The 13,648-nt window shown below is 44.7% G+C and overlaps 1 protein-coding gene and 1 non-coding gene across 3 annotated transcripts in view; both read right to left on the bottom strand.

Moving 5' to 3' along the window:
• LOC126878093 (zinc finger protein basonuclin-2-like) overlaps nt 1–13,648 on the bottom strand; it is a 264,566-nt gene that overhangs the window by 235,924 nt on the left and 14,994 nt on the right. For both annotated transcript variants that reach the window (XM_050640542.1, XM_050640543.1), the window contains exon 2: nt 197–388. In XM_050640542.1, coding sequence (XP_050496499.1) covers nt 197–388 — 192 coding nt within the window. The remainder of the gene's footprint in view (nt 1–196; nt 389–13,648) is intronic.
• Nucleotides 13,245–13,317, bottom strand: Trnaf-gaa (transfer RNA phenylalanine (anticodon GAA)). Its single transcript has one exon. It is a non-coding gene; the product is annotated as a tRNA-Phe (tRNA).

The following is a 13,648-nucleotide window of genomic DNA, read 5'->3' as shown; positions in this document are numbered from 1 at the left end:
TCGCAGGGCGGAACGTTCTTTGTACATAAATATTAACTTTTCCTCTTTTTAATCAATATTATAATTTATAACAATATTATAATTAATAAAATTATAGCAATTTTGGAGGAAAAGGTTGATCACTGAATGTCGAGCTTCTTAAATGTTCGTGTACGAATATTGAGAAACGTGGAGGGAATTGTGTGGTTCGTCTTACCGTGCATATCGTCGGTGTTTGTCCGTGAATTTTGCTGCTATCGAGAAAGTCAGGAGCCTTGGGAGCCTCCGATTGCGAGTGGGTCCTGGAGTACAAAGGCGACGAAGTAGGAACACTGCTGGCGTTTGATACGTGACTGGTGGGTAGTGATGTACCGAGAGGGAAATCTGGCCGATAAAACCACGTTGGCCACTGAAACATTAATTCCACTTATTAATACGTAATACAATTATTTACATTGCTTAGCTGTATTCTAAAGAACATCGTAATCAAACTCTGGAAAATTATATTTAGACTCGTGTCAGCGTTGCTGGAATATCAAGTCTCGAATATCAAAGCACATCCACGATAAAGCACGAGTCACAAACAGTGTCACCATTCAGATCCCAAAGTCGTAAACAGTCATTAAACCTCCTCGTAAGTTTTCGTAACATTAACATCGCTGTGACAAAAAATACTGATTTATATCGAAAAACCGACAACCTATCGACCGACCTCTCGAACGCCTATAATTACAGCCGAAAGTTGACAGAATAAAAGAAAGAAAAACGAAGCTCGTGAGAAAAAAGGGCATAATTCAGACAACCATCCTTGTCGTTTTACGTGACAATTTATCGCGAAGATAAGAATGAAAACTACGTAGAAAGATCGTAGACTTTATCGAACTCTTTCAGAAGATCGACGAATCTTTCGAGCTGGCTTTTCCACAGAGTCAGCCCGTTTGTCTGTCATCGAACAGATTGCTCGGGCAAAAAACGTGCGGGCGTCGCGCGTGTTCGGCGAGATAAAGCTCTTGCCCGTAGAACGAAGAGCAGGCATTAGTGTCACCGACTGAATATGAACCTCCCCAAGATAGATGACACATGCCCCTGACCCTGTAAGAAGCGCACTCGCTTCGAGGTCACCGGTATGCGTGTGGTCCATTGTAAGTGTTCTTATAAAGGAGCCCGGGTTGAGGTGAGAGGCGGAGGATGAAAAGAAGCCACGGTGTTCCGTTCACCGTAGTACGTAAAGACCTTTTGATCGTCCTGCCGCGGACGACACGAATTCCACGCGATTATTCCCATTGACGCACCTCGACAAAATGGCCGCGTAGCGCGATCAGAACGAGATACAACGTCGCGCCAAGTGGTCGTCTTTTGTCGAGGGTTGCCTTGATCGAAGTCGCGTTTTACGTTTTTCGAGTGGTAGAGTATCAAAAGGGGAATCGAGGAATCTTTTTATCAATTTCTGGATAATCAGAGTCCTTGTAGTCTTCAGAGGATCTTACGATTTAGAAGGAAGAGAAGAATCGAAACATTAATTTGCATTTTGTGCTGTTCGCTCCATATTCTGGATTAATATCTTTTATTATTAATTTCTTCTCAACCATTCAACGGCAGAAAATTGCAAAGTGTTACGAACTAAATTCGATCTGAAATTCACCGATATGAAGAAACGATCGATTTCCAAAACCGCCATCCGAGTATTAAGAAAATCCATTTATCATATTTTTGCCGCGCAGAATCAACTACGCCGTGTTTAACACGATGATCATTCTTATACGTCACGCACGGCAAAACATGGAGAAACAATTAAAATAACTCAACGTCGCAGAATGCAACGTCAACGTCGCTCCAAGAACTCGACCGTGCGTCTCGTTGATGCAGCGGAGTTGATCCGTCGTTACTAGAAATCCGCGCGAACCACGAGGATCTTACGTCACGTAGTGCGGTAATATCGCGTGTTTCGGTTATTTTGGAGCACGAGGATAGCGGTGGTGGACCCGATTGGTCACGACACGCCGGAAAGTCGGCAACTCGGCCGAGCCGAGAGGAAGGAGGCGGATGGACCGTTTCGTGGTGGTCTGGCGAATGTCTCTTGTCGCTGGCTCGCGGGAGTTAACGGCAAAACCGAAATAACAAACTCCTAAAGTTAGTGAGTTAACGCTACTTCGTCCGAGGTTCCGAAGCTTCTGTTATTTTCTGTTTATCACGGCCATTCTGTGCGCCGCGCGAATCGTTTACCGTAGACGCGGCTCGTAACGGAAATCGTTCGACCGACCTTGCTGCAAACGGATCGCGGCGGAGCCTACTGCATCGACAATTGTATCTCTTCCTCCGTTGTTTCGCGTAGCTTCGATCGTGAAACGAGATGAAGAAAATCTAAATTACAATTATCTGCGAATGTTACACGCGACAATAGCCATCTCGAACGTCGTCGGTGCACCGCCCAACGTACCTATCGGTTAAATTTATACGACGCAATAAATGCGTCATTAAATCCTACCACCCTGAATCTAATTTTAAGCCAGCGAGCCAACAATGACATCATAATACAACAGTTTTTTTTTTATTAACCATCAACCATCCTCGACTGCCGATGCTCGGTTCTACGAGCGTCTTTAACAGGCCGTTAGCGGGACCGACATAAAGACAGATACTTGCATCGTCGATACTCGTGTCCGCCACGTGTAATATCGACGGCCTATTTTCGTGCGAGTTAGGGGAAGCGTGGCGCGGAATTTTTCAGATTCCAGAACCGCGAGTCAGCATCGGCAGCCGTAACCAAAGTAGACGCATCGCGTGGATCTTATCGAGCCCTGGAAAAATATTTACCTTCCGATTAATCAGCGTCCCCTCTGCGACGCTGTTACGACAGCGCCGCGATCATAATCGTGATCTACGAACCGCTCGTGTCCCGAAAATAGTGCATCGCGACGTAATTCTTTCGGAACCCGCGAATAACTTCTCCTTAAGTCGTCGCCGAACGGTATAGATTCTCGCACGAACGATCGTCGAATAAGAACGTTCGTCGATGGTATTAAGAGCGGAACACACAGCTGAGGCCGATATAAAAAACGGAAAATTAATGGATCAAATTGTTCGATGATTTATCCATCGCTCGACCAGCAATTTGACCCGAGGAGCCCCTCGCTTCCTGCACGATCAATATTCGTCGCTTAAGAACCATTAAACGGGCCCACGGCATAATTACACGGCAGGACAGATTGCACGTTGCGAGCGAATGGTTATCGATCGCGATCGGCCAAATTGATTCGTGCGGCCGAATGGATATCATTTCGATCGGGGAAACGGGAACGTCGATGTTGGTTCGATGGCTACGAGGAAGTAATCGTCGATTTGATGCGTTGTTTTGTTCCAACGATTCCAATAAAGTTAATTAAACGTCGATACAACCTCGCGAGTGAACCGCTTGATTTTCAAATTTTACGACTCTTTTTGTATCGATTAAAGAGGACCAGAGTAAAAGGCAAATGAATTTTTTTATACTTGAAACGTGGGTCGTTAAAACACCAATGTTCAACCCGTGTTTCCATGTTCGAATAGAAATCTCAGCACGCGTCGACCAACCGCCACGTAGCGACATTTTTATTACCTTTGATTCGAATCTACAAAAAAGTTGTCCATCTGACAGTAGATGGAGGAAGGAATTCGCTCGTTGGACTCAATTTCACAGGATATCAAGCCCACCGCACGCGTTCTCGCGTCTTTCCACTTCTATCCGTGACAAAAAAGTAAAAACGTATCGGATCGCGACACGTCGCTCGCAACGCGAAGCGTGCGCCTCCGTTCTCTCTCTAATCGTCGCCGATTCCTCGTACCTGGACAAAGAAACGCGTGCCATTGAAGAAAAAGGCTGGATTCCGTTGCCTCGTTACATCTCCTCCTTTCTCGCCGAACATTTGCTCTTTCGCGTTACCCGACAGTCTCCCGGATCTTCCAATGTAAACCGAATTCTTCGGTCTTCCAACGATTTCTCTAATCTTGGCGCGTAATCGAGGTTATCAAGTGGAAACGAGGTGATTTGGAGAATGTCTCGCGGTAATTTGGAAGAAATTAAAAGATATTACTCGAAAGAGGTTTGAAACGATTTTTGACGATGCGAGTTGATCGCGGCATCGTTATTACGATGACTAGACGAGCAGGATTGATGACAATAACGATATTTCATAGAATAGCGTGATTCAGACGTAGCAGCTGGTGGACGCGTTGCCACGAAAATTTCCAACCGCGGTCGCACCGCGTAATGACAAAGTAAGGATGGCCCAGCGAGATAAACGCGAGCCAAACTACTTCATCAACGAACGACCTCGAAACAAGCAGACTGCATGCGTGCGTAGTTGCACCGTACAGCGATGGGAATAAAACACTTGAAGCGAACTACTATAGGCAGAGCAAATGATAGGTTGCTGAAATATTTTACGTACGTCTGAAAACATCGAAATCGTTTCGAATCTCGCGATGGATCGCATCTGCGACTGTCGTAAGACGAATATCGTAAAACCATACGCAACGAGAGACTGCGAAGATTCAGAATTACGATTCAGATAAATTACTGGAAGCGATAGAAACGACTTTTCGTGATTTGGAAGACGCATGATCGATAACTTAAAGGCGCGCGATAATTGATTTTTCGCGGAAACTTTCAAGTATGTACTATGTCCATCGGTCGAGTCTACACACAGTATGCGTGCACGTAATAAAGTATTGCTTACAGCAGAGGTTGCACGCTTAATCACCGACGTCGTTAAAACCATACTCCGCAGATGGTTAAATAAGAAGTTTATGCTTATCTGAAATTCCAATAAAGCGATCCTCGGTTTTTGTATCAAAACACGTACACAAATGTCCTCCGTAACGTCTATAGACGTTATTGCTTTTTATCTTTATTACTTTCAGCGTTTCTGTAGCCTCATCTTTTGTACTCTTTTCATATGTAACGCGCTGTTTAACACGACTGTTCGGAAATGAAAAATAGCCATCGTACAACGAAACAACGATTCGACTTGTTCGACTTGACTTGTCCTTTCGTCGAAAGAATTTCCAGCCACAGGGTCGCCACGATTCAATCCTCCGCGATTCTGTTCAACTCGAACGTCACGACGCGACGGCACGACGAAGCAGTCACGTTGATCACACGTTGCGTCCCAACCACCTCGAAGACAGCCCACGAAGCAGAGAGCCAACGTAAGTGAAAATTACAGCCTTTCCTCCCTTTTCTTCCAGCCAACCGAGAACACCGACGTTCCACTCCATCCCGGCGTCTTGCGCCGAGGACAGCGCCGACTAATTGCGAGCTTTATCGAACATTACGCGCCCACAACGTTGCAATCTTGCGACAGCCGACAATTTCGATGGGACACGCTACTATTGGCATAACTTCAGACGGGACGCATACGTTTAAAGGCGGGTCTATGCATTGGCTGGTTCATCCTCGACCTCCGGCGAGACACGGCGAAGCGAACGCCGAAACACTCGACCGATCTCGTAGCTCGATAATGTCGCGTACACCGTGTTCCACGGGGATATTTCCCCTGTCGTGCGTCGATCATACGCGAGATATCGTGCATACCGCGGTCCTTTTCGCTTTTGTAAGTCATTTTGACCAGTCACTTGACAGACTCTTATACGAGTTGAAGGACGCAGTCCCGATCGCTAGGATAAACGTGACACTTTGGTATCCTTGCAGAGGTCTGCAACTGTTTTAAATCGAACAGCGTAAAATAGCGGCGAGTTTACGAACGATGTTTAAGCGACGAAATTATACGAAAAATATAACATCCGTGGCAGACGAAGCATCCAAATTCGACCATTAGTTTATCTACCTTTACGCCTTGGAAGCCACGAAAGGGATTACAAAGGCAATGAACGTACAAACGAAATAAGCGTATAAAAGGGACATTGAGCGTGTCATCCTTGTAGCTGATCGCCGACCCATGGATATCTTGGAGATCTGGAAGCGGTGACTCCGACAGCTGTGATAATTAGCCCCAGAGCCGTGTACGGCATGCAACGAGTAGAAAACCGTGCGAGGTACATGTAAGTACGTCGACGATCATCGTACCGTTCCATCATCGGCGTCATTAATACATTGCTGGTGACGGGCAGCGTTAATCTTCCCTGCCACGAAAAACAATCGACGGGCTGGTGAAACTCTCGATGTATCCTCGCGTTCTGATGCGTTCGAGACGATCGTTACCCCGTCTATTTTCAAACATTCCTCTTCCTTAGCTGCACGTTACGCTTCGCAGCGCTTTGCGATCAACTACAAAAATTTGATAATACGGAAATTGAACGACTCCGATAAAAAAAACAATTCATTGGGCAAAGAAAGGTACGTGCAAATACTCGTCACAGCCACCGCGTGTTTCACCCTAAGCGCAGTAGTCGAAAAACGAGTACTCGAAGTCATCAGCGGCCTGCACGAAAAGGAAAATAGAAAGCTGACGACTAATGAAACCGCCGGCCATGAGCCAACCGTCTTCTGCCAACGAAGGTTAAACGCGAGTAACAAGCATGAAATTCACGGGACAAAAGGAGACTCGGCGTTTGGTTGACGCGCACGCAACGGTGCGAAGCAGCGCAGTGACACGCAGCGATCGCGCGAGCTATACGGTTTTCAATCGAGCCGGGCTAAACGGCCAGTTAAGCGAGTTTATCTGATGGAGAGCGGCGTGTCGCGGCGTCACACTTCCGCGCGCGCCGTAACGCGACGTCCACGCTCGCGCCGAGCGAAACGCGCGACACGTTACGCGCCGCCCACCTCCGTGCCCCGTAATTACTGGCGACAAAACGACCAAGCCACTGCCGTGACGAGACGACACAACGGGACGAGCTTGACACGCACCGCGGCCACGAATTAATTCGTGGCGAATGCCGGCGCAGATTATCTTCATCGACCGAGATTCTTTTTCGCTCGCGTGCCGCTAGCTGAATTGTTTTCGATGTCTGACGAGATGGCAGAGGGCGGTAATTGAGGTTGTTGCGAAGATGGACAGGGGATATGTTTATGTTGGGTTGCGTTAACGTGTTGAAATTACTCATTGTTAAAGCAAGATTTATCGCGAACACGAAACAAATTAGACTAATTGGAACGATTTAAAAGTGAATAACTAGCAGCGTGCAGACGGTAGTAAGATTCAAAAGAAATCAAACTTGGCTTGAAATTTTAACAGGTCGCCGTGGATTTTTTTTTTTTTTTTTTACAAACTTTAAAAAATATCTTAAAATCCTACGTACACGTACGAGCTTAAAAATAACTCTTGTTATAAATACAGCCTGTTCAACGTTGTATGTATTGGACTGGAAAAAACCAGAGACGACGAAGACACGGTCGACGACAAATTTATCCCCTCGCTGGCTGTTCCTCGCCGCTCATCGATTCTCCATTCGCGGAATGGACGTAGCGCGAACGAACGGCAATGCAAATTATCCATTGGAGAAAACGCAATAATAATTCAAGACGTATCCACGATGGTAAATCGCCACGGACTAACGCGGAGAAAGAAGGAGAGACAGAGAGATTGACGTTTCCCGACGTGAAACGTAATTATTATCTTCGGCAGGGTACGCATGGGAAAATTCTAGCGCCAGCGCCAACGCTCGGCTTCGCCTCGTCACCTGCGATCAATCGACTGGATGTGAGTCATACATAGCAAGTCGACTCTGATCACTTTGTATTGCTCTTTCTCGGACGCGAGCGCCGTGTTCCGTCTCGAGGAAAACAAGAATTTTCCCCGGAGAGCAAATGGCACTTGGTGAGTCGCCTCGCGCTTATTGCCTATTAACGCGCTGGTCACTGGATATATTACCGCTATTAAGGCTTGTGAGCATATAAATGACTGTTTATGCGAGAAAGGTACCTACTAATACGCGGCCCTCTCGAAGCTTGCATTACGAACGCACGCTGGTTAGTCCACTTCGCGGTCTTTCCGATAAAAGTCACCTGCGGTGAATTGGACATTTCCGCTTCCGCGAACCTCCGCGGTGCTGCAGGTTCTAACTTCTTGGTAAAAATTTCAAACCGTATAATGGATGATAAGTAGCGTAGAGAACATACGTGTCCGTTTACGTGTATTAACACACTCGTAACTGATGACACGGTGCTGTGTCTTTCCGTGAATTAAAAATGGTAACTGGTTACGTGGTGCTATGTCTGAATCTTGGTTGATGCGAGGGAAAAATATAAAGAAGCAGGAATACCCTGTGGTTGAAAAACACTTTCCAAGAGAGAAAAGAGACTCGCGTGCAATACAGTCGACATATTTATTAGACGCATTTCCACGCGAGAGGGGCCGTTCGATAGGCTTTCAGGAGGAGTTCGCAGTTGCTATTACCGCGAGAGCGGTCATTATCCTCCACGAGGACGAGCCACGTCTTCTTCGAACGACTCGTATCGGCGACCTATCGAGCCGCGCCATCGGGTGGCGTACAACATGCTTCGGCTTAAATAAGAAATGCGATAACGCGGTAGTAGGACGAGGAAAATACAGAAGGAAAAGGGAAAACCCAATCCGGTCATCGACGATCCTCCCCTCGAGTTCCAACATTCGCATCGTTATTTACCATTTTATTCGTTATCCTTTGATGGACGCGCGAGCGCGAAAGAGAGAGCACACATGGGGTGGTTCGCGGGAATTTTCTCTCTGCCTTTTAGCACGCCACGCGAACGCGGATTAATATTGCAGCTCGCATGAAATACACGGCACGGGTTGCAAAGAGGGTGAGTAGACGCGATGTGAATTAAATAGCGGAATTGTATTAATGCTTCGCTGTTTACGGCCGCTTTAACAGGGATGGGGCGCAACGTTTGATACGCGGCGGAACTATTGCTTCCTCCCTTTTAACGAGCTTTCTTTCCCTTTTTCCAACCTTTCGAAGACTCGATATTTTAAATAACAACGTAAGAATGATCGATCATCCGCTGCTTACGTCATACGTTAAAAATTTTGGAATTTAAATTAGACAATCTTTCGAGAAAGAAAAATCCTTTGTATCCTTGGTAAAATTTTCATTGCGTAATTCAAAGAGAACGACATTTCCTAAAAAGTCAAGGAGGAACTGAATACAGTAGACCTTCTAGGAAACTGAAACGTTGAACTCGTTACGTCCGTGCTACAGGCTGTAACGTTACTCTCGCAACAAAGTTCCCCGAACATCAGAAAATTTCATCAGGAGAAATTTTCTCCGTTTATGATATTAGTTGTTTACTACCAAACCAGCGTTTATATGTATCGTAAAAATTGCTGTGATTTTTAAAAAGACTTCCCACCCTCTTTTTTGACTGATCGAATATCGACGTCTGAATCGTTTCGAATCTCTCGAGGAAATAGGAAAAAATCCACAGAAGAATATCAAAGGACACTGGAGATTCAGAAACTTTACGAGCGAACCAAAGACGACACAAGTCAAATTCCATTGACTAATCGTTTATACGACCGAATTGTACGTGGACAATACAATCGAGGATCTCGCGAACGCCCCGGGGTGCACGTAGCGACCACACACAACACACATTAATTTTCCTATTACGGGCATTGTGGTAGACGTACGGGCATTGTAGCCACGACATGTTCGCCCACGGTCGGTCGTTGTCGGGCATCGAGCTTCGCGACATCGCTACAACCCCGACGCACGACGCTAACGAGCTGTCGTCGCTGTTATCTCTTCACGAGTCTCCTGATACCGATGCGTACATCCCCTCCGTGCAATCACCGCCCCATGTAACAAACTTTCCACCCATGTGCCGTACCGCGGAGTAACGGATTGGCTAGAGAACGTATCGCGTGTATTTTCTCCTACGGAAAAGTTTCTCGTGTAAATTTGATGAAGCCTCTGCCGAGAATAGGGTTGTTTCTTTCCGTTTCTTCGGTCGTAGCGAAGGTTAGACAGTTACTTGTTAACAGATTCAGGGTGAGGACGAATTAGCAGTAAAGTTACCGACATTATCCATGTTGCGAATAATTGGCAATAAATTAATTGCACATCGTATTACGCTATTAAGGCGATTCTACTTATGCAACAGGAATTCAAATTGACTGTTTACAATTTTATTTTAAGATTTATAATTCATGTTATATTTTTTTCCCTTAATGATGTAATGACTTTCGCAACGATAACTACAAGAATAATATAACGAATTGTATTTTGTCTTTTATGTATTCAAACTCAAAATAATATTGTATTAAGGCTACTTATACCAACACCGGTCAAAATGACTGGTACTTGTCAAAGTGTAAAATCTGCAATCTGTTTATCGAACCCCAATTAACCAATTTCCTCGTTTCGTACAACTTGCCACACGTTTGTAAAATTTTTATTGCGTATCATTCAATACGATGATATTAGTTATCAGGAAAATTCCGGATCGATCGCTAGATGCTAACACTAGAAACACCGCAGCAGTCAAAATGACTGGTTCTACAATTTCATAAATGTGTCAACCCTCGTTTAGGGATCATAGTGATCCAGATGGATTAATAATACCATAAATGTACTACATAACATGAAATTTCTTCTGTAAGAAAGTAATAAATCAATAAACATAAAAATATTCTAATAAAAAAATATTCATTTTGACAGGTTTTCGTAGAAATAGCTTCGTGTTAACTATCGATAGTTCCAATGTTAATTCCACGTATCGAATGTTTATCACTGAAAAAAAACAACTGTACGATATGTTCTATATTTCATTTGTTCTGCTTCCTTTAAACGAACTTTCACTTTTTACACTCGTAATTTTATGCTACCTTAACGATCGCAAAGGTTTTCCAAGGTGTACCCGTTTATTTTTATAGGAAAACCGTGCAACCTGTTGAGAAGAGGCGAAAAACGCCAGGGACGAACACGAGAATCTCGCTAACGACTATAGATTAGAAACGGGAAACTCGATTAAAGCACCGAACGCGTCCTAATTAACTCCTCAATTACGCGGTTCCCCTCTGATTTCGGTGCAAACAAAGAAGGCGAACCGGTTTCAAGAAGCAGGGTCACCGACAACATGCGCGACGCGTCCTTCACCTCCCTGACCTGGCCCGTATCATCCCCCGGGGCTCTGGGTACACATTATAATTGCGCATATTAAAATGGCGTCACGACTTCACCGCCCATCCATCCATCCAGCCAGTCAGCCATCTTTAATCAATAATGGAGCATCAGGGACCATGACAACAGATACCCTTTCCCGGGGTTTCTGTCTCGTGGACCCTTTTCCACCCCCTTGTGACCGCCCGACCGAATCTGCAAGGGTTGCCTGCCTTTCTCTGGACCGAGTTTCGCTATTCCCCGCATCATGTTACGTCAAATTGCGGTTATTCCCACCGTACCGTCCTCTTTGACCCCTCGATACCCAACGTCTTGCGTTCTGTTAGGGTTTGCTTGGATCGTTTCTTGCAAGATATAATGGAGTAAAATTGAAGTTCGAAAGAATGCATTTTTGAAAGATATAGTGCACGTGGTTTGCGTATTACAGGCAAAATTATCCGTTGTTTGATAATCATTTGAAAAACTTTTACCGCTTGAGTATCTCGTATATTTTCTTTCTTTTCATTCTCTTCTCTTTCTTCTCTATTGGTCTATTTTTTAAAACCACGTTGTTACACACAAGCTTTTAACTACCTAAAAACATCACATAATTGTCCTGAAAAGCATATAGCAAAACGCTGTTTGCTGCACAGTCCTATCACGCAACGAGAGACGGAAAACCTAAGCCAGAGCAGTCACGAATATCAGCAAGGTATCGAGCAAACGCGGCAAAACTCATCGGCAAATTGGCACCGTTTTCCAGGAAATCAGGCCGACCAATGTGCTCGACCAATCAGCCGTACGTCCGGTGAATCTTCGACGAGGGATCTATCGGAGGGCTGGAAGACATAAAGCGACTCGCATTTACGCTTCCGAACGAACGGTCGATCGAAGGAGGCCGTTGTCAAGAGCTTTCCAAGCGTAACGGCGTGCGTGGCACGTGCGAACCGTACACGCGTTTCCCTGCACGCATTCATCGGCCGGGGGCGTTCACGTGCGTGTCCACGGCAGCGTGCTGCCGCGCGGAAACACCAACGACTGGTCGTGCACCTGTCAACGTGTCGTTACGTGTTCGCCTGCGCTTCTGTTTCAGGCCGTGGACTCGCGTTTACGAAAACAATGGCGTGCCGATGCACAGGGGGGCACTTGAGGTAATACGCCAGTTTGTAGCTTTGTTTGGCCTTTGAAAGTTTCGCGAATGCTAGTGCAAGAAAGATCAATCGCGTAAGGGATCGTATGTATTCGACGCTAACTATTTCATAGTGCGATTTAATGGAAATTCCAATTCGAGGCAAACTAATTGGTAAAAACACCTGTGAGTCACTGAATTTTATATCTACTTTCCCTCTTAACTCTATGTCTCGATGAACGAAAGAAATCAATCGCCGCTTAAACTTTCACAAAAGAAACTCCGCCCAGCATCGCACTGCCGGTACGTACCATACGTGCCTCGTTCAAAAGAACAATTTTAATCCGATGCTGCAACCGGCTCGACGAATTAATTTCCCATCAAGGCTTCTAATTACAGCGAAATCGGCGGAAAGCAAGATAAACGAGTCAATCGAAAAACACGGCGCAGCGGCGCGGCGAGGGACACGAAATTAATAGTATCCATGCTCGAGAACAAGACCGGACTGCGAGATTATCGGCCGGCCAGTTTAGGCGCGGGGGTTACAACGTCACACGCAACGCCGCGATCATTCCACGTAATAATTATGTACCGTTCTCGATATAAGCCGCGGCCTAGCCGGACCTTAACCCGCCAAAGCGTATCATGCAACATTATTAATGGAATTTATTGCCGCGCAAAAGGCAGTCAGGCGAACGGAAATTTTAATCTAGCCGCGTTAACGAGTCAAAAGGACGAGCCGAGTAAGTGCCAGATTAATCACGATTACTAGATTTTAAATATTGAAACTACTATGCGTCATGTTGCCTTCGTGACTGTTAGATGTGCTATTGACACGTAAAGAGATTAGTTTCTTTCCTTTATATAATTCTATAATTTTCTACAATAACCACTATTTTATATACATATATCTAATTATACTCTTTTTCGTTTGCCTATGATAACTGTATTCACATTCAAATATAACGTTCGACTTACAAATTATAAAATAAAGTAGCAAATTATATTTTTTATTTCTTTTTTTTTAAAGATTAATAACATTATGAGAGCTTAATAATATTAGTAAATAAGCTGTGAATAAAAAAAAAGGTATAAAAAGGAAAAAAAGGTAAATTGCCGAAACCCGGGATTGAACCGGGGACATTTAGATCTTCAGTCTAACGCTCTCCCAACTGAGCTATTTCGGCTTGATGGGTTACGTTCGTAATATAGTTTAAATACACAATATGTCTGAAAAATACTAAATAAAAAGATTGAAATCAACTTTAATACACAAACGGAAGATTTTCTTTTACACATTCAATCTGATACAAACTAGCAATAAATTATATCGCTTGATTGCATGCGTGAAAAATTATTATCGAACAGGCGGGAAAGATAAGTAAGAAATACCATTAAACAAAAATAACAGATAACGATAGAAGCAAAAGAGAAGAAGATGAATGCCTGATAGCATAACGTCAGGGTCAGAACGGTCACGATTATTAGAAAATGCCGGGCGTAATTTACCAGAATTTA

Source organism: Bombus huntii, chromosome 2 (genome assembly GCF_024542735.1).
Source record: "Bombus huntii isolate Logan2020A chromosome 2, iyBomHunt1.1, whole genome shotgun sequence".
NCBI lineage: Eukaryota > Metazoa > Arthropoda > Insecta > Hymenoptera > Apidae > Bombus > Bombus huntii.
This window is presented reverse-complemented; position numbering and strand designations above follow the sequence as displayed.